The sequence below is a fragment of the Scaptodrosophila lebanonensis genome, unplaced genomic scaffold, assembly GCF_003285725.1.
Source record: "Scaptodrosophila lebanonensis strain 11010-0011.00,11010-0021.00 unplaced genomic scaffold, SlebRS2 tig00001412-arrow-pilon, whole genome shotgun sequence".
NCBI lineage: Eukaryota > Metazoa > Arthropoda > Insecta > Diptera > Drosophilidae > Scaptodrosophila > Scaptodrosophila lebanonensis.
The window spans coordinates 9,462,661-9,488,492 of NW_022060739.1; the positions used below are offsets into that span (position 1 = coordinate 9,462,661).

Below are 25,832 nucleotides of genomic sequence, written 5' to 3' on the forward strand. Positions count from 1 at the left end.
CAGCTCTTGCTTTCGGTCAGTTTTGTATTAAGTTTTTATTTTTAAAATATACAAAATATATGCGAATGCTGTTTGGTCAATGACGGCGCAGGCTCATTAAATTTATTTACGTTTTGAATATAAATAAGCGAATCATATATCACACTAATTTTCTAAAGTGAATAGATGAATTTTTTGTGGTATGCGAAATATAAAATAATAACAATGTTGGCTGCAAATGCTTTACAAATTTTGTTACACTATTGACAATATAATCATGTGCTGTTATGCTGACGCCACAAATAGGCCAGCGCATTGTTTCATGAATTATCATTTATTTTAATATCATTCATATAGTTAGCTTATTTAATTATTGCAACAGTAATGCAATTTATCAAACACACGTATTGCAATAAACAATTATTTGTTGCATTTACTGCTGCTTATTAAGTGGCGTCAGTATAAAAATTACACAAGCGCATTAAATTTATTGGAAAATTACAAGGTATTTATTCAAGTTGCACTCCAAAGTGAATGGAGTTTTATAAAAATCGTAATACATGTTTTCCATAATTGAACAAACAAATTGTTTGGAAAAGTTAAAAGTGAAAACAAAGTTTCTATTCCATTCTATATGATACGGAAAAATGCATTGAAAGCATTGTTTGTCAAAAGTGGTTACCCGGGCAGTCATCCAGATCAGTCAAGGTATAGGAATTTTAAATTTAAATTAAATTTAAATTTTTTAAATTATTTTAAAAAAAGCCAGCATATTATTATACAGCTGGTTGGACAGTGTTGTCTTAGAAGTGCCAACAAAAAAGTTATCTGAGAGATATTTCAGTCCCTTGTGCCAGAGTTCTTGTCTATTTCTTTTTACTTTACAAACTCGTTTGTTAGAGAGTTTCCAATTTTGTGGGGGCTCCGCTTAACACATAATAATAATACTAATAAAGGATGAATAATTGGTGTATGTACTTATATCGAGAATTAAGCTTAGCTCTCATTGTTGCCTTTCCAATAATAATAATTAACTACATAAATAAAAGTACGAACTAAATGAAAATGTATCGAATAATATTTCAATTGAAAAGAAATGAACTGTCTCACATAACTGACAAAGATCTTTTTTGAAAATTTATCGAATTATACATCTAATAAAAAGAAAGGAATTGTCTTGCATCACAATTTCTGATCAAGATTTTATCTTTATGTAGTGTCAGGAAAAGTTAAAGCTGTCCAGCATTTTTTTTTTTTGAAAATTTATAGAATTATACTATACTTCTAAAAGGAAAGGAATTGTCTTGCATCAAGATTGCTGAACAAGATTTTATCTTTATATTTAACTTCTTAAATGCATGTAGTGTAAAAAAAAGTTGAAGCTTTCAAGCATTGTTTCTGACACATTTATGCCAACTATCAATAACTGCTGTTTAAACAGCAACAACAACAACAGTTTAAGTTGCTGCGTAATTATGCAGCACAGTTGCACACATCCATTCATATATACTGGTGTGAATGTATGTACGTATATCCTTGCCAACATTCTGAATAATCGCTCATACGCCCTGCATGTCCAAATTAGAGACCGTAACGTATTGTTGGCCGCTGACACTGCGCCGGGTCGCAATGAGCACGCGAAAAAGTGGTGTGGGCATCAACAGAGCTATCAACAGTCAGCATAGATACACACACACACACATCCACACACGAATGGACCACACCCATGCCATGGCTCAAAAAACTGACCGCACACACACACACACGCACACAAAGACTGGCACACAAACAGTGGCCCCTTGGCTGGCCACATCACACATACGCCTCGTGTGCGGGGCTATAGAATTAATGAGTCGTCGCTTGGCTTAACTGATGCGCTTAATTTGAAATGCTTTCGTTTACTTTTCATTTGTGCTTTAATTTCGGCAAGGCATCAGTTCATTTCATATATGGACTGGCATAGAAGTGAATTAACTGCTGACCTGCTTAAACCAAATTAAATTAGTCCTGTCTGGCTCTGCTTTAAGTCACGCACTCCATTTGTGGCCGTCCGCCATGCTTGTGCTTATTAAGGACTTAATGCACTGCGGCAGACAATGTTAACCTTCTCCCCCATATTACTGCTTGTATGCTGCTTACGTGGCGTATACGTAACAAAAGCTGCAATAATGGCACGTAGCTAATATTTATTAATAAATGTTTCTCGGAATTTTTAAATAAAAACATTAAAAAGGGTTGGTAAGGTATGCACATACCAGCTGCAAAAAGTTTAAAGAGTTTCAATATTGTTTTAAAACAATAACAAAAACAACTTTGGCTTGTAAAATATTTGTTTTGAGCTTAAAAAGTTTATATGTTCATGGAATGTGTTTTTTTGTTAATACATGAACACTCTTTTATTCTCAGAACAAATTACTCCATTATACAAATTTGTCTGTAAATAATAAATTCTCTAAGCAAAAACTTTCATTTAAATTTAAAATTATATTATTTGTGCTCTCTACCTTCATCTCAGCTCGTGCCGCAAAAACTTGAAACTCATAGTTTCTAAAACTATTTACAATTTTAGCTAGAGTCTAAGTTTACATATACATTTAATATAAGTTAGTTAGTATAAGTTTATTCAGGAGCTAAGAACGAGACTGTCAACATTTGGATAAAATAGAATGCGAATTAAAATTGTGAGTAAAAGCATATAAAAGCATAGAGTTGAAATTTGTCGAACTAAAATATTAGAGAGATAGCTGATGTAGTTGGCTCCAGGCTATCAATCATTAATTAAATCAAAAATGTGAATAAATTGTATATTTAAATCGGCTCTAAGTATAGCAATTAATCCCCAAATATTTATAATTTATTTAATATTATTATTATATAAATAAAGTCCAAAAAGATATGCTATCGATTTGTATGAACTGAATATAAATATTATGTCGAGCTTAATTGGGCGAAATTATTTATTGGAAATGTTTAGTGCAGTACTGCTTAAAGGACAAAGTTATGAATAAGATAAGTCAATTGTATTGGAGGGACCAAACGAATTGTTGGTCTGTACCAAAATAATACTTAGTATTAATCATTAAATAGACTCGAAAATACAGTAGTCCAATTAAATTGGCAGAATATGGCTAAAGAGATACCTCCGTATCTCTCTATTGGAATCAATCGTTCGATTATTGCAAGTCTTTTATTTTATTGACAACCTAATGACTTACCTTGTGTTCAAAAAAGCTGCGGAAATGGCATCAAAGGAATTAAATTCAAATACCAATTATTTAGGTTATCCATACACTTATTGTGGGTCTGAAGCAGGATAGCTTTAGGCTTCTTTTTTCAATTTTTATGTTTCCAATTTCGGCTCCTTATTAACGCGCTAATTACACACTCCTTCATTTATTTCGTCAGTAATTAAGAGTTTGGTGAAGCATTTCGGCCCCAAAATATTAACCAAAATCTTATCGACTGAGCCAAATTAAATCTGCAAGTCTGCAGAAATCTCATGAATAGCAACACGACGGATTTTTCACCACACTAATATCAGATGCCTGCATTTTGGACAAACAGGCATTTCTAATATTTTAGTTCAATCGGTACAAGAAAATTAATCTGAAATAAAATCGTTAAATCACATTTTGTAGTAAACAATCAAAAATCAAGTGGCAATTAGTTCGAAGGTTGAATACTCTTTTGGTTGAACATGAATTTTAAATTGTTTTAAGCGCCTGTTAAAGTTTCATTCGGCAAGTAGCTATTAAACTACTTTGTAGAAAAGACTATTGTTCAATGGATTCTTTTTAGTGAAATTCATTTATTGTAGCTCACACTGATGTCTCATTTTTGCTTACAAATTACATGAGTTACATTTTCTATTGGGTTTTTTTTTTTTGCTCAACTGCTTCAATTGTTTGCTTTTCTCGCATCGAGCTGCAGCGTAAACGGAAAATTGAAATGAAAAGGGTTTAAAACTGTGTGTGATATACATACGATCATGTAGGTTATTAATATTTAGCTTATTTTACACATTTGCTGCTTTTTTCTCTTCCTTCTTAATTAATTAATTAATGACTTTTGTGTTCGAGTGGAGAGGGTGTGAATTATTTATCAGTTTTCTTTTGTCCGTTGGCTTGCAAATGAGCACACTATGAAATGCAATTAGTTGATTGCTTACTCGAACAATTTGTCGCTTAATTAAGCAAATTATGAGCAGCAATTAGATAATAAGAGTGCAGTTTCATTTGCAATCGACGACAATTAAAATATTTACACGCTAAAGTGAAACAAATTCCATTTAAATGCCGTGCTATTTTCTGGTTCGGCCTGATAAAATTAAGTAATTAATTAAATAATTTATTATTATTTAAGGCTATTAATTTATTAAATTTCGTTTTAGTTTGCATTACATTTAACTCTTTCTTTCGTTCTTTCTCTCTTTTTTTCGTGTTCCAAGCGTGCTTTTATTCTTTATGGCGCCGCACGTCCCACTAGGATTAATTTGTAATTTACGCGCAATGTAATGGGCTTGCGATTAAAATCAAAGGGGCGTGCTGCGCAGCGGTTAAAGGGGGGTGGAGCAGGGGTGTGGACGCATTAAATTGAATTTAGTACGTCGTTTAATGCTCACAGTTATTTCACACATTGCAATTACATTAATAATTGTTTCTGTGAACAATTTGTTTTTTTGTTTGTTTGTTTGTTTGCTTGTTTGTTTTGTATTCTCTTTGTTTGAAATTCATTGAACCTATAATTATCATTACGTTTATCTTTATAGTTATTGTTACATAATAATTATTATTTTTAGTTGTTTTCTTTTACGCTATGCATAAAATTAACACTTAATATGGGTGCTGCTGTTTTTTGTAATTATTGTATATTCTTGTGTTTTTGTTGTGCCTTTCCTTCTTTATCTAAAAGTAAACATAATCATTTATTTACAAGAACTGCCCGCAGACTGTTTTATTTAATTATCACGAGGCTAACATGCCCGAACTGCAATTAAAACTTTGCGCTCGTTGCTTTGTTGGAGTTCTTGGGAATCGCCTGCAGCAATAATTGATATGCAAATGGATTAGATGAGAGTCTGAGGTGCAGCAATGGCCGCTGTAGCCGGAACCGGAAAATAGCCATCGCACCACTGTATTAATACTGAGGGCACTCCTTATGGTTGCGCTCAATGCCAAAATGATGAGCCAACTGTGGCTGCTGAGGGCACAAGAAGTTACTCCGCTCTTTTGCATGGCCGCTGGGCTTTCATCTGCAAGAGGTGAACAAGAACGAATATTTCATTGCCTCTTTAAGTATTTGAAATAAGTTAATCAATTTTACAATTAAACATTAAATTAAATAAGGCATTTTAAATGAAGAAGCATATAAAAGGCATTAAAACCAAACAAAAATAATTCAAAGCAACTACGACTCGTTGTAGAAATGACAGTTTTGCAGCTAAATGATTATGTTTGTCATAAAAGGAAAGCAAATGTTTATAAAAAAGAATAAGCGATTAAAAAGGATAACTCGAATTAGAAGGGAAGACCTGTAAAATAAAAATTAACTAAAATTAAAGCTACTTAGGATCGTGAATTGATAAACCAATTACTTTTCTTTAAATATCTACAAATATGAAGAATTGCATATGAAATTCATGTCAACGTTTCCTCTATAGCATTACAATTAATTAGATATGTCCACATCGTATAATTTAGCTCATATAAAGAAAAGTCTGTCGCAAGTTATGACTTACTTTGAATAATGTACTTGTTCAAAGTTAAGAGCATTCCATTACGTTTTCATCTAATTATATTTCACAATGAATTTATTTCGCAAGCCAATTAATGTCTAACATTTGACAAATACATTTTTTGTAAAACATATTGAGGGTTACGGTTGCTCGATACGTACAGCCATTCCTTTTGAAATGTAATACGCTCTGTTCATTAATCAATTCCCATCGTAACTTTATTGAGACATTTTTAAAAACAAACACAGTTGACAGGCAAAACATTTGCTTTGTAATGCCGTAAAGTCGTCCCATTCCAGTGCTATTAATGGAAACAACAGCTGAAACCGGTATGCATGTTACTTGCTCAATTAATGTGTTTAATTCACTGAACAAAATAAAACCAATTGCAGGAATTAATGTTGACATTGTTTTTTGCAAGTCAGCTCGAATTCGAGGCACAAATGTGCGCTCTAATGTTGTTTGTAGACAGAGTTCTTTAATTGAATTTAAAATACGGCACTTGTATTCCATTCTTGATGTTGAACTAGTTACATTTATTTGAAGATAAGGTTCCATATATGTATGTACTCACCATTGATAACATTGACCACCACACTGGCCGCCTCTGCTGTGGTTGGCATGCATGTATAATTGCCCGTATCCAGGAGTTGGGCGTTGGCGATGCGCAGCCTGAAAGAAGCACAGATTAGACGGCTTTAAAAGACAAAACTTTAAGGCAACGATTGAGCACTTAATACGATTTACTTGGCAGTGACACAAAGATGACATAAAGATGGCAGTGGGAGGGGAGAAGCGGGCAGGCAGGGTGTCATGTGCGTGTGTGTGTGTGTGTGTATAAGGTGGCTAATCAAATGCCACACGTATTCAACTTCATTGATCAAAGTTCAAAATGCCAGGCAACGAGTGAGCTGGAAACCCACACATAGCAATATATACTCGTATACCAGCATCGGAGGCAACGCAAACGGAATCAAGTGGCAAGTGCTCGACAACTACAACTATGCTCCAGCCCACTTCTTCCTTCTCCGCCTTGTGCGTGCCAGCAGTGCCTTCAGTTCCTTCAGTGCCTTCAGTGGCTGTGATTATGCGACTGCTTACCTGCTTTGCAGTTTCTCAGCCAACGTTGATTCCATGGAGATGCGCTGCAAATCGATGGCCGCATCGTTCGGATGCGCCACAAAAGGTGTGAGTATGTAAGGGCCGCGGTACCAGTAAATTGGTCCGATATCCTGCGCCGCTGTCGCCGGCTGTTTCACATGGCAGGTGAGCGTTATGACGCTGCCCACCTTCACGTACAAGTCCGCTGGTCCGGCAATAATCGCTTTGGCATCTGGCGGCGTTACTGCATGGAAAAGTGGAACGTGCACAAAATTGATTAATAGCGTTTGTAGGTGGCTGGTGGCTGGTGGCAGGTGGCATGTGTCGTGTTGTAGCCTCCTTACCCATCCCAACAAATCCTATTCTTTGGTCAGACTACTATTGCTCTAGCTATGATTGAGTGTGTGGGTATAGGTGTGGGGTGTGGAGTATGTAGAGCTGCTATAATCATGTGGCCAACCTGCACGGATTTCAATAGCGTGTGTAGCCAAATGGCTGCAGCAATTGGTTGGAAGGCATACAATTACGACAAGATGGCGTCGTTCACACACATACTCACTCGAACGCACTCGAACACACGCACAGCAGGCGACAATAGCCGGCATATGTGGCATTGCGAGCTGATATGGGTCTGCACTTGTTAAAGTGCCGCCCTCACGTGACTGAGTGCAGCAGATTTGTCAATTGGAAATAGCGCTGTTGGCTACTTAAAAAGCTAATGGGCATTAGCAATAAAGCAATAAAGCAGCGATTGAATTAGTAATGAGCTGTGTGCGAGTATGTGTGTCGCTCATTATCGGTAATTATATTCATTTCACTTTAAAGATTTCAATTTAGTAGGTAAATGAAAATGTTCTTCTTTTTATTATAAAACTTTACATTTTGTGCAATATACATTGCACTTAATGACTAATATTTTATTGCAAAATGATATTTTTATTGCATTTTAAGTTATATAAATTTTGTATTGCCTACTTTCAGGGGCACATGCATTTCAAAGTAAGTTAAAATTAAGTTCAGTTTAGCAAAACAGCACTCGAAACATATTTACGAAATGGTAAACTATGCTATGGCATAAACATTTTAAAATATTGACACACACATTCGAAAATTCGACTCAAAAATCACTTCTAACGAATGAATCTAATTAAGAAATGGAATTGATTGTATATTCGACCGTTTTTTTAAAGTAAGTACACAAAGATGGAATCATGTTTTATTTCACTTATATCTACTGAGGACGTAAAAGTTGATTTATAAATCAAAACTAAGCACTATCAGTATTTCCCTAATAAAACCGATAGTATTACTCTTCAAAAAAACCGACCGATAGACAATTAAAGAACATCTCTGTTAATCAAATATTTTTATTAGGAAGAATATCAGAACAACTTCTATAATAAGTTCTATAATCCGCATTTTTGCTTTTCTTTTCTGCTTGATTGTAAGTTTGAGAAATTTATAAAACAATTTTAAATTTTTTGTCATTTATTAAATTAATAGGCGAACCAAACATAAGCGAAATGGACTTCCAAATAAAAGTAAAATCCCAACCCAATATTCTTAAAGAAATTGTTTACACCATTCCACCAATCAGTTATATTTGTGCTTCAATTCCCTTTGATTGGCTCTACAAACTTTTTTATCCACTCCTTGAAAAACAACGTGTCCTTCTGGAATCTCCCAATATAACTGACTATTTAAATTATCGAAGTTCTAAACAGATAAGATTGAATTGCTGCAAATATTTGCGGGATTGATATTTTTATTGATTTTTCATTAGTTTTTCATTTGATTTTGTAGTGATTTCTTTTTTCCGCTGAAAAGGCAGGTAAAACTATTTGTTAGTTTTATTAATTCTTGTACGTTTGTTACAAGAGTTTTCCTACAAAAAGTAAATATAATTAGCCATAAGCATATCGACATAAACATTGGACAATAAATTATTTCCAACTCTAGAAACATTTTGTTCTTTATAGCAAAACATATTTTGAGTTGCTTCTAAAGTAAAAGAAGAAAAACATTTCTTCCATTTCTATATAAAGCACAGCTCTTTCATACTCAACAGTCTCTGGGACTTGAATTTAAGAATCATTTTATTTTTAGCTTCTGACATTTAAGGAGGCAGACGAGAAAAAAAATTAAAACGCTGTCGGGCAAAACCCAAATACACAAGTACAATTTTTAACTTTCAAAAATGCTGCTGTTAGCCACTTTTAGGCTCAACTTATTAAAGGACAAAACATACCATAAATCTTTTCTTACTTTGCTATTTATTAGTTTTGCCCGAGCGAGCAGCTTTTTCATAGCCATAAAGACCGCTTTGTCGAGCCTCGGGCATGGCTTACTCGTATAAACCGCCGACACAACCACCTCCAGTACCACTTCATTCCTGTGCCGGCCTCGGGTCATAATGGCAAAGTCAATTTCATGGAATTGTGTATAGGATGCGTGTCTTTTGATATCAGAAACTGCCATAACACCAAATAAAAATAAAAACTAAACGAAATAGCAAAACTAACACATAAAAATTTGTAACCACAATGCCACAATGCCAGAGCCAGAGCCATTTGGTGGTTTTGTTGTTGTTGTCGAGTTTATGTGAATATCATTGACCTTTTGTTTTGACCGGCCAGGCCAGGCCAGGCGAGGCTGGGGGTGGGGGTTGGGGTGGGGCGAGTGAGAGAAATGAAGCTGTTGCCCTCAGTTCTTATTACACACACGTTTTAAGTGTTGTTAGCCAGTTGTTATTGTAACTACTGCTGCCACTGTTTCTGATGTGTGGGGTTGACGGGCTGGGCGGGTTATGTTAAGCCCACATAAAGCCAGTTATAGGCACATGAGAGGAAGAACTGCTCGCCAACCTCATTTGTGCCACCCTCGTGCCTGCGCCTGTGTACGGCTTTCAAATATTGGCACAAAATGTGCGGCCATGATTTCAGCCGAGATAAGCCGCCGTTCACATCGGCAGCTGCCGTAGACGGAGACAAATGCGGCTCTGAAAATTGGTTTAATGTTTTTTGTTCAGTGGGTCACAGGAGCGAGAACAGCCAACCAGGCACGCAGGCAGGCAGTCTGGCAGGCGAACCGGCTGGCAGTCTGAAAGCACGGCTAACAGCAGGCCAGCAGTCAACAAAGTCAAATGTTGACGTTGTTAATGATGTGCGCCAGCATCAAACGTGCGGGCAGGGGTAGGGGTAGGTAGGGGCATGGTTGTGTGGGCTGTATAGCTACAATGGCTAAAACAGTGCGACTTCATGCAGTTAGTTAACTTGGCATTAATGTACTCCACACCCACACCCACCTCCACTCCCTGCCATCCCTCCCCCCACACACGACCGCACGGCTTATTGACACCGTGCACTGTTTAGAAGCAGGGCATTTGAATTTAAAAGCCAGCCCTGCCCCACCTACGAGTACACAATACACACACACACACGCACACGCACACAATACAATTTTCAATTTGGCGCCATTTGCTAATTACAGCCTTGGCTCTGGTGTGGCTTGAAACCGACGCGTACAGCTTTAATCCAACAGCCTTTCAACTCCGTTTGTAGTCCTGTTCAGTGAACCAGCTCATTATTTTGATCATTATTTGTATGTACGGATTTGGTTTCCCTTTTGAGTCAAATTGAGCGGAAACGAAGTGCATTATTAATAATTATTGCCCATCGATGTGGAAACTGAAAACATTTTCAAAAATAATTATTTCCTTTATCAAGCAATACTGCAACTCCCAAAAATTCTAAGCAATCAATCATTTTTTATTTAAATATATCCATTCAGGAATATATTTCCTAACAGATCCATAACAGAACACTGCAATTGCATTTGCAGATCAGCCGCTGTAATGCGAGAGAGAGAGAGAGCTCTGCTGAATCATAATGTTAATAACATTATGTTATGTTACAGAGATTTTATGGAAGCGGCAAGCAATGTTGCGTTATGAATTAAAGTCAAAAATTACTTCGATTTGGATGACTATTCGGAAGATATTGTAAATTATTTTTTTTATAAAGAATATACATAGATACAAAGAACATTTCCTTTGAAAATTGAATATAAAGTGTAAGGAAATAAATAAATATCTACATGATGTTCGTCGACGCTAAGGCTTCTTTTTGATGGACACACTTAAGTACAATAATATAACGAAACTGAACCATATAACAAATAGCTGTCCTAGAAACGATATAATTTCAAAACCTGTTTATTTCTTATGATATGGAGACCAAAGTGCAGATTGAGAATGTTGATTCGATGGTGTTGCATCACTTAAGGGTCGCCAATCGTAAGCAAGGTTGCAAAATTTGTATATAAAAAAAAAACAAACAAAAAAAAATCCTTCTAATGAGAGATAAGAAAGTACGGCAACAGTAGAGCATAAGGTTTTGTTGTAAGACACAGTGGAAGATATATAGACGATATCTTTTCAGCTCGTTAAGCAGAAAATACATCTTATAAGCTAAATCTTGTCCATTTACTTAGAATTCAAATCTGCCATTATTCACTTAATTAAAAGCAGATGGTGCATAGATGTTTAATTTTGACCATCTTCATTAATTTTTAAACTCTGCATGAAATTTCAAATGGATTCTTAAGAGTTAGTAGTTAAAGCATACTCCACAAAAATGAACTAACTGCGGATCAAACAAAAACCCAGACCTCTACACATCTCTACTCCACATCTCTGCTCTACTGCATGTTTTTTCTGTCTGTGGCAACCACAGCCACATTTTTCGAATCATTAGCATAAAGTCGCTGCCGCAGTGGATGAAGCTGCAAACGCATGTGGCTTGTTGGCGCAGCTGCTCTGACTTCCTGCACACAACGTCGTAAGCAACACGCAAGATGTCAGTCTGTTGTCGTTTCCTTTGCCGCTATGATATTATTTCCGTCAGGCACTGCATTTTTTTTACTGGCACACACTGCTGTCGGTGCCGAAAAATGCAGAAGTGCATTGTCGAGAGGAGCCATGGCAAGGTGAGCCCAAGGCTAAGTTGGGCGACGTGGCAACGGAAGCGGATGTTTTTGACGTGTAGTTCGTAAAAGTTAAGCGCGTTAATATGGCTTTATGGTTGCTTTATGCGATTTCGCAAATTAATTTCGCAGATATACGAAGAAGCAGAGAGATTGAAGCTTGAGGTACGAACGAAAATAAACGGAGGTTATCGTAAAGCCAGAAAGAAGAAATTGTTCTCTAAGAACAGTTCATGTTTCTACCATTTACTATATTTTTCCCATATTTATCTATGGTACATTCTTTTAGTTAACTACTTCTATAGTATGTACTGTGAATTGCTGTATTTTTCTGTTATATATTGCATATACGTGTATTTGTTCACCCTCATATTTCCAGTGAATCAGCTCACACATGCAGCCGAGAATACTATTACAACTCGTAAAAAAATAATCATAAAGTTTGAGTCCCATTGGTTTTGTTTGGCGTAGCATACTTATGAACCAATTTAGCTTACACTTCAACACAAATGGAATCCTATAGCTCAAGCGATGGTTGTGTGCATGCAACAGCAACTAGGACTAGCACTTGACGCACAGCTCTCATTTCATTTCATGCTCGTATTTGAAAAGCGCACACAAATCACAACAAATTCATTTGTGCCCAATTGAATCACATGAATGAGTCTCAAGTGATGGCAAATCTTGTGCAAAAAATGAAATGAAATTGACCAAAAACTGGGCAACGAATGCATGAATGAGTGAGCACACACACACACACACACACACACAGACACACACACAGAAGCACAAATGTGGCCACATACATAAATCAACTGGGGATAAGCATAACGCATAACTGATATCAAAACGAATGAACGACTCAACAAACTCGACAAAACCAGAAAACTATTCGATAATTTCCATTAACTTTCACGCTTTGTATACTCGTAGTAGAACAAACAAATAAAACCCCACCCCAACAAAAAAGGAAGGGGAAAATGAAGAAAACTAAAACCAACTGCTAGTCTGAATATAATGATAAACATGGTTGGGGTTGCTCGCTTGACTTCGTTTAACTTATAGAGCTGTGGGGGTAGAGCAAAAAGTTTCAAATCAATTTTACCTACATGAATGAAACATGAACGTGCATGCCTTGCAAAACAATTTATTACAACGCACACACACACATACACACGTACACACGTACACACGATGTATACAAAGGACAGCTAGACAGGCCGGACTGGCCAAGTTGTGCGAAAAGGCGCAAAACGTTAGCTGCAACGGAAATCCATTGTAGAAATCTTGTAAAACGGCAAAACAATGGGCGGAAACATAGACGAAGACAGGGGGCTGGTAGAAAACACCTCAAAGCAGTCGCGCAAAACACGCACACACACACACACAGATAGACAAACACACTTACGTACAGTGCGAGAAACTGCAGTTACTCGTGCGTGTTTGTAGAATCCATGCCAGAAGCAACATCTCTAGACTGCCAGTATCCTTGCCAGTCTGCCTGCCTGCCTGCCTGCTTCCCTCCCGCCCTCCTGCCTGCTTGGTGTGCATTACAGAGAGCATATGAATTTAGTATTGAATTTAAATGCAAATTGCGTTTGCATGCAAAGCGTGCATGAAAATAGACAGCGAAGTGTTGACTGCCAGCCGCTGGCGAAGGTGCATGGTTTGGGTACCGAATTGAGATTCGGTTGTACGCCTAGGTAGAAGATTGTGTAACATGACTTTGCTATTCAAACAGAATTGCCTGAAAATTCATTATCGATGCCGGCAATATGCATACCCTGCAAAACGCAATACTCAAGCAAAATCTTTTAACAGATGTGATGATGTCAGCGGTCGAAGAAAGTATACAAAAAAATTGCTTTAATTGGTAAAAAAAAAAAATTCAAAGTTAAACGCTGGGCCGTCCTTTTCTTGCACTGCTACATGACTCGAGAATTTATTATTTCCGCCATCTAGACAAACCCATAGATGGATGGGCATTTATTTACAAGTAGTTTGAATTATTTATTTGTTTTCATAAAGATCCTAGACATTTTTTAGTCGCGTCTATATTTTATGTTGCAGTAAACAATATGTTTAAAAAAGTGTTTGGATTTAACTCTAAACACTCTTGCCAATACTTGTATTAAGTAATTTACTCACAATTAAACACAATATTGTTGAAAATATATGTATCAGTTCCTACATTAGGTAATTATTTCCAAATTATCAGCTAAACAAAAGTTTTCTTTGTTTTCGTCTCAATTAAATGACAAAATTTAAATAAACAATTAAAGCCAATTTATGCCATATAAATAAGCTGCTATATTTTTTAAATTTGTTTAACTTTAGATCAATCTTGATAAAGCAGAAATTTATAAATTCTGGAGCAAGCAGCTAAACAGACATAACAAAGCAAATTCCTCAGAAAGCTTCATCAATAACAAAGTAAATAAAATAAATATAATAATTGACCCCATAGCTTAGCTTTTCTATAATCTCCTTGCTTGTCTCAGAATTTAATGGTTCTTCCCCAAACAGAAAATTCAGCCAGCTCTCGGATCTATATCTGACGAAAGCGTTGGCATTGCATTTTGTAGAATCGCGAGACACAAAGGCGCTTAGCGCCAAATATTTCTTTTTAATGTCCACAAACACACTTAAAAGATATTTATTTACATGTTACTGAAATGTATATTCAGAACTGCAGAGCATCTAAGATGCTTCTAACTTGATCTAAGCTTTCTATTGCAGATATTACTGCCACTGGGGTCGGCTGTAATTTATTCGAAATCTGCCAAAATTTACATATATTAAAATATTTTTCCCTAAGTGTAGAAATGTCAATTGATTGGAACATTTTTTTGTCAACGATGCATGCAATGTTAGTTCTCCTCAGAGAGTTTAAATATTTGTTGTAATATCTTAAAGCCCAACAACAAAATTCCTAACAAAATTCTCAACAAAATTGCAAACAAAATTCTCAACAAAATTCCCAACAAAATTCTAATATCATTTCTTTGATATTGAAATTTAGAAAACTTTTAGCTATTATAATTTTTAAGAAAAATAACAATATGTTTATTGAAAAAGGTTCAACATTTAAATGAAAAAGGAATTTTTAAGCTAAGCTATTTTTGTTCCATTTCTTTATATCATTTTTATTTTAATTAATTCTAGGCGACATAATATTAGGCTTCACTTTCACAAAGCTATTTAAATTAGTGTAATTAATTGTAAATTTTGTCATGTGGCTAAAAGGTTTAAAAGCTGAAGGAGTTCATGAAAGCACTTAGTTGTGTGCGCTTTAATTTTTAAGTTGTTTTCCAGTATGCTTCAGTTTAAAAAATAATTGTTTCGTGCCTTGACAACTACTTGAATTTTTAAAAGCTAGAAATATAATTTAAGCTTTAAGTTGTTTTCCAGTATGCTTCAGGTTACCAAATAATTGTTTCGAGCCTTGACAACTACTTGAAGTTTTAAAAGCTAGAATTATAATGCATTATTTAAATGGCTTGCTACCTAATGGCACACACACTTATTGTTGTGTTTCAAGGCTGCCACAAGTCGGAAGCAACTCGGTCTTGCCATATAGTAGTGTATGTGGTAGATGTAATGCTGGCTTTAAATCGTGCGTAGAATAAGTCGATGAGCGACGAAAGCCACAATTGCAGCTGCAGCTTCAGCTGCGACAGGGCGTAAGATTTTGCAAACAACTAGAAAATTGTTGCTGTACTCACCTATGACATTCAAGCGAAAGGCCATCGAAATCTTTGGCTCCGTGTTCACCTGGCACTCGTATATGCCGCTGTCGCGCGGCTGTGCATATTTCACATGCAACGTCCAGTCCTTGGAGTCGGCGGTGCGTACAACCTGCAGAGTACACAATGGGAATTAGATGGAGGAACTGGTACGAGTAAATACATCGATGGCACGGCCACGGGTAAATGCATGGGTATGGGTATAGGTATGGGGCAAGCAACGTTCCATGCGTCCTTGGGCCAATTTAATCAGTGTGCTCACAAACTCAGACACACAAACACATGCACAGACTAAAGCACGCACAGAACTTGCTTCCAACAGCATGAGCAATTAAGCTGACTTAGCGTAGAAATGGCCAGTTGGCTGGCTGGCTGGCGGGCATTTAATAAACTACTCAGTGCTAGAGAATGGATGGCCTCATTACGTATACGTACCTTGAAGCGCTCATCAGATGTGTAGGTGAGGATGCCTGCAGTCAAAATGTGCAAATCGCGTTTACGTATCCAGGATACCTGCAAAATAGTGAAGAGTGAGAACGAAAACCGACAAAAACGCCTTTAGTGTGAGTGCTTAAGTCAATTTTTAAAATTGCTTTGTATCCCAGCCTGCCAAAGTTAAACGAAATAAAGGTAGAAAATTTAATAAAGCAAACGGCAAAATGAACTCTGCAGCTCTGCAGCTCTACAGCACCTCCAACACCAACACTTCAATACAAAAAACTTTGTCAAATCCTAGCACACGGTAGCCTTGCCTTGGTGAATGCCTCAGACGATGCCCTCGGGTGCGAATCCAGCAAGAAACGGGTGCAGGGCTTGACAGACAAAGCGATTTGCGAGCACCAGCCGAGAAGCCGGAGTATCGCAATGCAAAAACTACCCGAAAAGGAAAAAAAAAACCCTAAAACACAAATGGCGACTGCCACTGCCACTGGCATCGAGACTGCGACTCTGCGGCAAGTGCGTGCCCAAAATGTCAGCGGCTTAAAGTTTTATAAAGCCGGCCGGCTATGGCTGCAAAAAGTAATCTGCCAGCCTGCCGCAGGCAACCAAAAGTTTTACTTTTTTGTTCACGAACAACAACAAAATGAAGAAGAATCGCAGCCAAAACTAAAAGTGTCAAAGCGACGAAGGGAAAAGGGCAGCAGAGAGGAGAGACTGCCGAAATATTAAAAAAAAAAAAGGTGCTAGTAAATGCTGCTGCTGTTGATGATGACGGCGATGAGTAGATGATGATGAGCAGACGATGACGTGGTCTGAAAGCTGCAGCCATGCATGGAAGTGGCAAGGTTTTGGGTTGGGTTTCCATGAGCTGCTTGCTTCTCTTCTTATATTCTTCAGTCGAATGTGTGTCAGTCAGTCGGACTGTCGAACAATCTTTGTTCTTTCTAATGACGGCAATGTGAAGACAAATCCACAGATTTGCAGTGCCATCTTGTGCAATGGTTTTGTGGAATTGATGATCAATATTTAAATGAACACAACACACAAATCAAAAAGTAGTTTCTGTGTTAAACATTCAGTTGAGAATTAATTTATTGTGTTGAAAAAATACTGACGAATTGATAACCTTCTCCTTTTTTAAAGTCGGTTAAAAAGTAGGTTCAAATATTTAGTTGAAAATTAATTTATTAGCGCTTTTTTTTAAATGTAGACAGAGTATTAAAAACGTAATCCTCATTCTTGATTTAAAAGCGTTTGGACAAAGATAAAATGGTAAAGTGTTGAGAGTCACAATGCTTTTTGTTTTTCATTTAAAATTAAACTTTGGATAGCTTGTTTATATTTCCTCATCCATAGCGAAAGACTTGCTTCCAAATAATATCCGCGTTAAGACAAAAAGAAAATAGTAGCTTTTCTAAGACTGTGGATATCCAATTTATTTATTAATTCAGAACTTTTTTAAATTTAGACAAAGTATTAAAAACTTAATCATAATTTTTGCGTTTGGACAAAGATAAAATGGTAAAGTGTTGCGGGAAATTGTAAGAGTCCCAAAGCTTTTTGTTTTTCATTTAAAACTTAATTTTGGATAGCTTATAGCGAGAAACTTGCTTTCCAAATAATATAAGAGTTAAGACAAAAAGAAAATAGTAGCTTTTCTAAGACTGTGGATATCCAATTTATTTATTGATTCATCTCCATCATCAATAATCTGTCTTTCAGCACGTGAGAATAATTTTCTTTTAAATTAAAAAGTTTTAAAATAAAAAGCGTAAAGAAGCAGGCATTTGGATACAAGGATATTCAGACATTGTTACAATTTTAAGTTAAATTCTTCCTCAATTGGGGAAAAACCAGAAGGATTGTAATAAAAATTTAATTACATGTACTTTATTCAAGTTCATGGGCATGAAAAAATGTAATTTTTTGGATAAAAGAGTTGGCATAAATCTTCTAAAAAATAAAAAGTACATTGGACGAGGAAGCAAGTTCAAATGAAATTCAGTGAAAGGTCTGCACAAACTTATGTCGAAATGTTTAGTACATTTTCGATTTTCTGTAACTAACTAAGTATACGTGTATAGCCCATCTAGTTAGTCATCAACAGTTCATATTCTCAAATACTTAGAAGTAATTGCTAATTATGGCAATCCAGTAATCCAGAGCGACTCGCTCAGTAACAATGTAATATGCCAGTAGCACTTACTTCTCTTGTCAGAGCCAGCCCCCGTAATGAACAGTGATACCTGGATGTTTCGAGCAGCTCCTAACTGTCGCAACATTTGCTATTAAAGTCGACAGGCAAACATTTAGAGATACAGATCGTTTAGATATGGCTCGCATTTCAACAGCTTAGCTCCGCTAGCTCAGACAAGCACTTCTGCAAGCATAACCTGAGCCGACAGCTAAGCGGACGTTTTAAAAGATTTTGACGCATTTAATGTCAAGCGACGCGTCCGAGCCAAGGGCTTCTGCAAGGGCAACAGGCCGAGAGGCCAACTGACACAAAAACAAACAAGGACTGGGGCGACGACAAAGGCGAATGCGACAAAGCATAAATTTAAAATTTGTATAAAGCAGCCAGGAGGAGAAACCGAAAGATACACAGAAGAAGAAAGAAAACGAAAACAAAATTAAAAATAAAGCGAGCAGCAAATGATGAGCCAAGCCCGTAAAGTAAATCACTGGCCACAGAAATGGTCTGACTAACGAAAACACCACGGTGGTGCACAGTGGTTCGTCTTTTTTCCAGATTGTTGAAATTACAAAGGAAAATATATTCTTTTACACAAATATTTTCGTTTGTAAAAATAATTTATACAATTTTCAGCGCGGCGGAATAGTTGTGGGAAACCTTTTATAAATAAACACGGAGAATGCAAAAAAAACTTATTTTTCTTTATCAATATCAAAGGTTGCATAAAAACAATTCCTGCTTTCATGCTGCGCCTTTAAACAATAATTTGAAAAATAAACAATAAAACAGCATAAACTGAAATTTAATGAAATTCAGATTTAAAAATGTCAACTCTAAAGCCAAACTGAGGGAACGAGACTCGCTCTTTCTCTTTTTTTCTCTCTCTAACTTTAACTCAATCTGATCTTTTAAAAATTTTGTATTTTCAAGAATCATTCTGTGTAATGTACTTGTATCTTAAAAATTTCAGAGAAATATTTGTGGAACTTGATTTTCATGAAATATTTATTGCTTTACAGCAGATAGAACGATCGGCTATTCAGGCACCCAAAAAAAACCTGCTCAGCGGAAATTCCCTCATCATTTAATAAATGTTAATAGAAGGCAACTACTGATATGTCTGAGACATAGCCAATAGATATCCAAATCGTAGTAGAGCTTACGTTCTTATCAAAAATGTGTTTGGCGTATGAATGGTTTTAAAAGAGTTAAAGAGCACATTCTTGTCTTATTATAGTTTTATCATGTTCCCGAAATGTAGTCGTAAATTGCAATTTCAAATAACACTTTAGAGGGATACAAAAAATCTAGTATTGCAATGGCTTTACGAAGAAAACGAGAATCTACCGACATGGCCAAATAATGAAGCTTTATTACTTGAAGAAAGAAAGGATCTTACAACTACTTCTAAAAATAATGTAAGTTACATAAATTCTGAAATAATACTATATATATAAAGTTGAATGAATGCGAATAGTTACTCGCAAACACAAGCAAAAATATTTATTATACTTGTAGTATGATATTTTTCCCCAATTACTAAGCAACAATGTGCCACTGTGCATGGACTAGGGAAGGCCACTCTGTCATTGGTAGGTAGATAGAAAGTGGAAATAGGAAAGTAAGTGGCAAGACAAACTGCTGCAAGGAAAGGGGAAATGGGTATAACTTGTGGCCTGGCGGTAACTTGATTTTAAGCTTGACTAGTTGCGTGTCCGTTGCTGCAGAGTCAATATCTCGCCATGGTTTAAAATGCATAAAGTAAATCTATGGAAAAATATTAAGATAAGAAGATGATGCTGTCATGCCTGAATGATCCGCTTACCGACTAGCTACATACATATACATATATATATATAGGTATAGTATATATTTACCGATTTATCGCCCAAGTTCTCGACACGGCAGTTGATGGCCGCTGTATGTCCGGTGCGCGCCGTTATGTTCCTGGGCATGCCAAAGTCAAAGACTGGTGGCGGATACGTTGTCTCCTCCAATTGGTCCACATCGGCGTCCAAGGCATTGCCAAAGTGCTGGGCATTGTTGTAGCCGCGATCGTTGAACTGCTGGCTATTGACCAGCGAGGCAATGTAGACATCATCATCAATGGAGGCGGGAGCAGCCAACAAATCATTCTCGCCGGTCTGAGCTGAAGCTGCAATCAAAGGTAAGAGACAAGTTGACAATTTAATAAGAATACGAGTATAGGACAAAAGTGCAATTGCTGATTGAATTCATTTGCTTTGCACGACCTAAGCTGGTCAAGCACGATAAGGCGTTAACTGCTTTTCAGTCTGATTTGGCTGCGTTTTTCAAACTTCATTTAAAGAATGTAGACAGGTACTCGGCACTTCAAGCTCATGGCTTTGTCAAAGCAATCGACCCACGACGTCAACTTGAATGAAAGACGCAGGCAAATCAATGGCGAAGGAAAGCCAAGGCAAGGCAAGGCAAGGCAAAAAAGTTCCGGCCAGGCAGAAGAGTGCTTGAAAAGACTGATTGCATTGAGTGCAAATTAATTAAATGCCACTCAATGCCTTCGTGCAAAGACAAAGCAAGGAAGCAAGCGAGCACGGAGCAACTGGATGTATTGTGTGGCAAGGCCAGTCAAGCACACTTGTGGGCATGTGTGTAGACACACAAAAACACACACACACCTACATACATACATACATACATGTGTATATCAAAAATGCAAGGATGACATGGCATTTTCATGCTTGTAAAGACAAAAATCCGACTCGGTGTGGATTGTAGCCACCATAACCATCACCATCACCATCACTACCATAATGGTGGCCATATAATGACCAGCTGTTAAAACTGATGGTGAAAAATAATGCTTGTAATTATAAAGGCGTGTTACAGCAATTGAACGATTTCCTCCAGCCTCCTCCCCCACTTTGGTGTGTTCGGTGTGTGTGCTCAGCAAAACAACGGAAATTGTTTTAATTAAAATAAATGAGCGTTTTCATGGCAGCGCATAAATAATACATATATATATATATAGCATGCTTTTAGGAGCAGGGCATGAGATTTCAAAGTGTTGGCATTTGGAGGGAAAGTGCAAAGATCCAAGTAAACGCCGAGAATTGCAGTAAACTTAATATTGGAATCATTAGTGTGCTTCATAATTATCAGCACGAACAGCAATTAAGGTCATTGTGTCGCTAAGACAACACTACAGCATACCCTTAATCATTAAAGAATAAATAATTAGAGCAGTTTCTGTGAAATGCAACATGAGCGACTATTTCTTTATATTACAGAAAGCTGTTAAAATTAAAGAGCAACTTAATAATACAGTGACATAACCCACACCGATTCCAGCACATACTAATCCAGACCACCTCCTTTACCAAGTCCACATTTCTAAACAGCCACTCCTGCGAGGCCAGCTGCACCGATTTTGCCGCCTAATGCTGTCTTTTCTTTAGCCTGATATCTTCAATAAGTTTTCCCACAGAAATGTTAGAAGCAGAGTCATCGCCCCCACCTTCTCCGTCTGCACCTTCACATCCTCCACCACTTCCAGCTCTTGATCCAGTAGTTGAGGAACCAGAACCGCCGGCTCCACCGATTCCACCCCCAAGGCTGCCTCCAATTTCACCGCCAAATCGCCACCTGAGGAACTGGCACTAGCGCCAGTAGCGTCTCCGCCTCCATATCCAGCGGAAGCGACTGCGGCGCAAACACTTAACACAATAAAGAATTTCATAGAAACTAGCTGCTTCCGTAGAAGACATTGCGCTTTTATAATGTTTTGACTTCCGTTGGAAAATAAACAAAATAAAAGTGTCATATAGTATAAAAAAATATACAATCAAATAGCGAATTTAAGACGCCGATTAAAGCAAATACAAATTACAGGTAGATTCAAAAAAATGTGTACGGATAAAGAACTTGTATATAAACTGATGATGCCTTCCGCAGATTATTCTCTGACGATTTCAGCATTCTTTTACTTTATAAGCCACTAACAAATAAAGTAGCAGACAGCAGATATCGCATTATTCAGATTTGGGTTAAATTTTAATCAGTTTTGAACTTGAGACTCAGATTACTAATATGTTTCTATATCTATTTGCTCATCTAAGAATGTATATTATGAAATAAATTGAATATTTTACAGATTAAAATTACAAATACTTTAAGGGAAAATTGAACCTTGAAATTGATTTGTTTTGAAATTGATTGTTTCTTGGGCAGACTTGGTGGATGCTTCAGTGCAATTTTATATTCTTAAATCTTAAATGAACAAGAAACGTTTTGTAAATTAGCTTGTTTATGAGTAGTCAGATTGACAAGAAATCGGTCAACAAATCTATTTGTTTCTATCAACCAGATGACACCCTAAAATCATTGAAAATCTCTACATAGTTGAGAAAATGAAATAAATTGAATATTTTACAGATTAAAATTACAAATACATTAAGAAAAAAAATGGCCCTTGAAATTGATTTATTTTGATCTAGTCCGACCAACAACTACTTGGTGGGTGCTTCAATATAATATTATAACAGTTTAAGAAACTTTTCACAATCCTAAATGAACAAGGAGGAGGCAGATTGACAAGAAATCGGTCAACAAATATATTTGTTTCTATCAGCCAGATGACACCCTAAGATCATTGAAAGGCTTTAGATATTTGAAAAGTAAAAAGGTGTTCGAATAATTATTCATATAATAATAATAATAACAATAATGTTTGGAAACTTCTTCACAGTTCTCCTTATCTCAATGAAATTAAATGTATATGTTTGTCCAGAAGATAGCCCTGTATACTAAAGCTTTCTCAATGCTAATAATTGATACCTAAACTTAAGCCAGAAAGCCAAAGAACATGTGGTTAAAAGAAAACAATAAAAAAATATATATTAAAGGCTGTCAATATTTCCTGTATATACAATGAATAAATTTGGCTTAAAAAGTGCTAGATTCATTTTGAATGTAATGTTGAGTTGTGCTTCGCTTTGATGGCAAATATTGTCGTACATAATACAATTAAAAAGAAACTAATAAATGCAAACAAATGGTCCTATATTGAGTTCAAAATGATTGCCACTAATTGGATGCCATTGCCTAAATATTACCTGAAATATATAATTTAACTAAATATATATATATATATATATTTATATATATATATATAACTGAAGCCTGTCAGAAAGTTTCTGCTGTCAGTAATATTCCCACCAGTTCATTTATTTATGCTCGACTCCCATTCACAGTTCAACAGCAAGTTCAACAGACAGCGATACTCGCTCATAAATTTAGTGTTGTCTAGCACAGTCAAGGCTGACTATGTGCGACTATCTATCGCATGTTTATAAATGCATTATCTTTTGGCATTGCATCGCGCTGTGAGCGCCCCAACTGTGCGTTCAGAATTGTGAAATTATGTTTCCATTTGAATTTATTTGACATTTTAATGAGCGCATAATGCCTGCCCCTGGCAGTGGCAGGCGAGAAGTGGCAACAACAACAGCAACAACAACAACATTTGCTGTTACTGATAATGATGACGACACACACACACACACACACACTCACATATACACGCAACATAACTCTTGCTGTGTGTTGCTCTCCTGTGTCCTCTCCCTCCCTCCGTTATTCGCTGGCCTTCTCACCCACATAACTAGGTCACTCACTTGTGTGCTGCTCTTGAATGTTTAGGCCATGGCACTTGTACATGTTAGACACAAAAATCTAAATTATTTAAGTACCCACACTCACGAACAGTCACACACACTCACACACACACACTCACAAACACACATAAACATGCAGCGAGCAATGAGTGAAGAGCAGAGAGTGTAACTTGCATATGAAAAAATAAACTGCACAAAAATTCTTGTTGAGTGCAATTCTCAAAAATAAAAAAAAAATAAAAAACAAAAAACAAAATGGGGGAAAAAAATGGAAATGGAAAAAAATGCCAAAGTGAGTGCTGCACTTGGCCATCCTTCTGCATGTTTGTTAGTTTGTTTGCTTTGCTTTATGTACACACACACACACATACATATATTTTGGCATCATTTAGATGCTCGTCGAGCAACTGATGCAAATTTAATTTGGACACCTCGCAAAAACATGCGGCAAGTGTGAGCTGGGCTGAACTGAGCTGAGTGGGTGGCAAGTTGGTTGTTAGCTGATGTCGGTTACAGATTTTTACCATGCAGCTAGTTGATTATCTCAGTTGTGAACCAGATCGTTTGTCAATTAAAGTGCTGGCAGTTAATCGCTGCTTTAGTTTCGTAGAAATATATACAGACCTTAGATCGATTGTTTGAAGTTTAATAATTAATAAAAAGGAAGAGGCCCTTCATTTAAATAATACATTTAAATAATACATTCTCGATTCATTAAGGACTTGGGAATGAGTTCTTAGACCTTCTAACCTTTTTTTTGCTGATTTTTAAAAGTCAATAGTCGGCTGTTATCTTTCTTCTATGAGGCAAAGTTACGTGTAGGAATAGAAGAGTATGTTTAAGTTAAAAATTAAATTTGAATCCATTTAGGCTCAATAATGATGCGCTTGAATAAAATACTTATATATTGTTATATTTATGTTCTAAAATACTTAATTTTTGTTGCTTCTGATAGAAACAATAAGAAGATTGACTTGTGGTAGCTATGTACATATATTTTAAGTTTAATAATTTATAAAAAGGATGGGGCTCTAATTTATTCAAATATAACATTCATCTCTCAATGCAGCTGTTCTTATTCCTCGCTTCATTAAAGAGTTCGGAATGAGTTTGAGGACCTTCTAACATTTTAAGCTGCCTTTAAAAAAAGTCAATAGTCTATGATAGTCTTCTATGAGGTAGAAATAGAAGAGTATTTTTAAGCTAAAAACTAAATTTGAATCCATTTAGGCTCAAAAATTATCCGCTTGAATAAAATACTTATTTATTATTGCTTCTAATAGAAACAATAAGAAGATTGAATTGTGGTAGCTATAGCCAAAAATTGTTGAGAAATTATTACACAGTATTATATTATTAACCATTAGTTTGAAATTTTTTAAACTTTCTACCTACGCGCAAAATGTTGCATGATAAGAATATGTTTGCTGTTTTGTTGGCCCTTGCTTTGCATATAGCTTCTTTCAGCCAATTTTTCTGTTTCCTTCGGCACAAAAGCGAAACCACCATTCAGCATTCTGTGTAATTTTGTAGGCCAGTGTATATTTCAATGCGTGTTAAATTGTTGCTTGCACAGTTTACTTTTGCTTTGATGTTTGCAATATCAATACATTTGAAATGTAAATATTTTACTTTTACGCGTTTCGTCGAATTTTCGTCTTCTTTAGGGAATCCGCATGTTTTCTTTTTCCTTTTTCTTTTTAGCAATAAATCTGAAACTTGTAGGTAAAAAAATGTTATCCAATTAATTTAATGGCATATACATATCAAAGTGATAATTTGACTTAGGCCAATAATTTGCATACAAATTGTTCGAATTTCACTTGCGATGATTGGCTCGTTTAATGATTTAACAATTTAATAGCAGCTCTACTAAAAGCAATCTACTTTGTACACAAAAATTAAATGCTTCTTTAACTCGCCTAATTTGAATGTAAATTTGGCTGTTAATTAAATTTCGGCTGCAATTTAATAATTTCATATTTTATTTTTATAAA

At 36.2% G+C, this 25,832-nt stretch overlaps 1 protein-coding gene across 1 annotated transcript; it reads right to left on the minus strand.

Annotated features, from left to right (window-relative positions):
* Positions 1-4,971: 4,971 nt before the first annotated feature.
* LOC115631326 (zwei Ig domain protein zig-8) lies at positions 4,972-20,195 on the minus strand. The gene is made up of 7 exons (XM_030528046.1): positions 20,059-20,195; positions 15,979-16,056; positions 15,523-15,655; positions 6,815-7,058; positions 6,288-6,385; positions 5,109-5,230; positions 4,972-5,016 (listed from the first exon to the last, which is right to left on the minus strand). The coding sequence occupies exons 1-7, from the start codon at positions 20,134-20,136 to the stop codon at positions 4,972-4,974; spliced, it is 798 nt and encodes a 265-aa protein (XP_030383906.1). The 5' UTR covers positions 20,137-20,195.
* Positions 20,196-25,832: the final 5,637 nt, after the last annotated feature.